Raw genomic sequence first — 2,212 nt, 5'->3', positions numbered from 1 at the left:
CTATGCGCTCGATGTCCTCGGGGGTCAGCCGGTTCTGGTCGTTGGTGATGGTGATCTTGTTCTTGTTGCCTGTGCCCTTGTCCTCGGCGGTGACACGCAGGATGCCGTTGACGTCGATCTCGAAGGTGACCTCGATCTGAGGGACGCCGCGGGGAGCCGGAGGGATGCCGGTCAGGTCAAAGGTGCCCAGGAGGTGGTTATCTTTGGTCAGCGGACGCTCACCTGGAAAGAAATGCAGTAAAATTGGTAAAGCAAGCTTATCTTGAATAAAAAAAAAAAAAGGAACAAAATAGGGCCATCATATTTTTCTACATTTTCCCAGTAGCTTTAATTTTTAATTTTTCCATGTCAAAAAAAAAAAATAATTCATCTAAAAAAAAAAAAATTAAATTTAAATAACTAGATTTAAAAAAACTAAAAAAAAAAAAAAAATAAAAATAAAAATAAATAAAAAAAAAGTATGCATGTTTATAATTGAACACCATGCCAGTTACCATGGCTATTTTCAACTGAAAAGGTCTTAAAATATAGAGAAATATGGAGAAAAGAAGCTTTTGAAAGGTTATCTTTGAATCTAAAACATTAAAACTCTTTCATATAAACTGACATTTATGACCCCATTTGTATTCAGTTAATGTAATTCAGTAAGATGTTTGGAACCTGAAAGCGTCACTCACCTTCATAAACTTTGATGGTCACGGTTGGCTGGTTGTCAGAAGCGGTGGAGAAGATCTGGGATTTTTTGGTGGGCACAACGGTGTTCCTGGGAATGAGTTTGGTCATCACTCCTCCGACCGTCTCAATGCCCAGGGTCAAAGGGCAAACGTCCAGAAGCACCAGGTCTCCTGTTCAACACATTTCAGTCATTAATCATCTCGCAAGAGACTGGGTGTGATTATACAGCCCAGATTATACAGTTTGTAGAGGGACTCACCGGTGTCCTCTTCTCCAGACAGGACTCCAGCCTGGACGGCAGCTCCGTAAGCCACAGCCTCGTCTGGGTTGATTCCTCTGGACGGCTCCTTGCCGTTGAAGAGCTCCTTCACCAGCTGCTGGATCTTGGGAATACGAGTGGAGCCACCGACCAGGACGATCTCGTCAATGTCAGTCTTCTTCAGGTCAGAGTCTTCCAGAACCTTCTGCACTGGTTTCATGGTGGAGCGGAACAAGTCCTATGAGGAGAAAGAACAAAACATTGGTTATTTTCCATGCATTGAACAGATACAGGCACAATCACGGTTTGAGGACTGTGTGCCTCCTTGTTTGGATTCTAACACTCGAGGGCATGTTCTGCTTTCGTGTTGTCTCCGCGAAGAGCGTGATGAGTCACAGTGTCTAGGCTCCACTCACGTTTGTTCTGATTCCCGAGGGATGTGGAACAAAGCGTTTGTCTTGCGGCACGGTTCCGTCGTTGCCACGGCACAGTTTTTCTCTCCTCACGGCATCGCTTTGATCTGGGGGATTTGCACACCCTCGCTAAACGGGTTGTCGGATGTCACAGACACTTTGGGTTGTTATGACGATGAAGTGTTAGCACGGAGTAGTTTCAGCCCTGATCCTGCGAGATCGTGGGTGGAGCTATATTCAGCTCGGCTATATTCAGCTCTCTAATGTGCATGTTTTTGTTTATGGAGAGCCTCGCTGGGCGTGAATATATTTAAATACTCTGTGGAGAGAGGCTTGCGAGCTTTCTCTCCCAGGGTTTTCAGCCCCTAGAGTGGTTATGGGGAATGTCTCTTCCGGTGTTAAGCCGGCGTGTAGCCGTCTGCGGGTGGTTATGCTCCAGCTCAAGCTTAATTTGCTCTGGAATATGGTGGCCTGGGGGCAGCTATGTTGTAGCCTGTCTTCTTAACTAGGTTGTGTTCCCCTTGGCACAAGTTCTCTCGATTAAGCGCTGAAGTCTTTGTCTAGGAATCTGCTATTTGAGGATAGCTGTGTTCCAGCTCGGAGACTGCTCCCCTTTTTAGGGTTTTTAAATAGTGGTCTCCGTGAGCGTTCCAGCTTGGAGACAGCTCTCCTCTTTAGGGTTTTTAAATAGTGGTCTCCGTGAGCCCCTTGCATGGACTGTGCTGTCTCCCCTTCGGGGTTTTAAGTAGATGGCTCACTTCCGTGGTCTGGGCTATCTTCAGCCTTACCTGAGTGAACTGCTATTCGAGGATAGCTGTGCCCAGCCCTCTTGTGTTATGGCCACAGCTTACATCAGGCTTTGATC

At 46.3% G+C, this 2,212-nt stretch overlaps 1 protein-coding gene across 2 annotated transcripts in view; it reads right to left on the bottom strand.

The window, feature by feature from the left end:
• LOC107691160 (78 kDa glucose-regulated protein) overlaps nt 1-1,176 on the bottom strand; it is a 12,218-nt gene extending 11,042 nt beyond the window's left edge. The window contains exons 1-3 of one of the 2 annotated variants that reach the window (XM_016489644.1): nt 935-1,176; nt 678-845; nt 14-222 (exon numbers count right to left, since the gene is read on the bottom strand). In XM_016489644.1, the coding sequence (XP_016345130.1) occupies nt 14-222; nt 678-845; nt 935-1,154 (597 nt within the window). In that variant the 5' untranslated portion in view covers nt 1,155-1,176. The remainder of the gene's footprint in view (nt 1-13; nt 223-677; nt 846-934) is intronic. The other variant, XM_016489643.1, reaches the window with a different exon arrangement.
• Between the last annotated feature and the right edge of the window lie 1,036 nt (nt 1,177-2,212).

Source organism: Sinocyclocheilus anshuiensis, unplaced genomic scaffold, assembly GCF_001515605.1.
Source record: "Sinocyclocheilus anshuiensis isolate Anshui unplaced genomic scaffold, SAMN03320099.WGS_v1.1 scaffold458, whole genome shotgun sequence".
Taxonomy (NCBI): domain Eukaryota; kingdom Metazoa; phylum Chordata; class Actinopteri; order Cypriniformes; family Cyprinidae; genus Sinocyclocheilus; species Sinocyclocheilus anshuiensis.
This window is presented reverse-complemented; position numbering and strand designations above follow the sequence as displayed.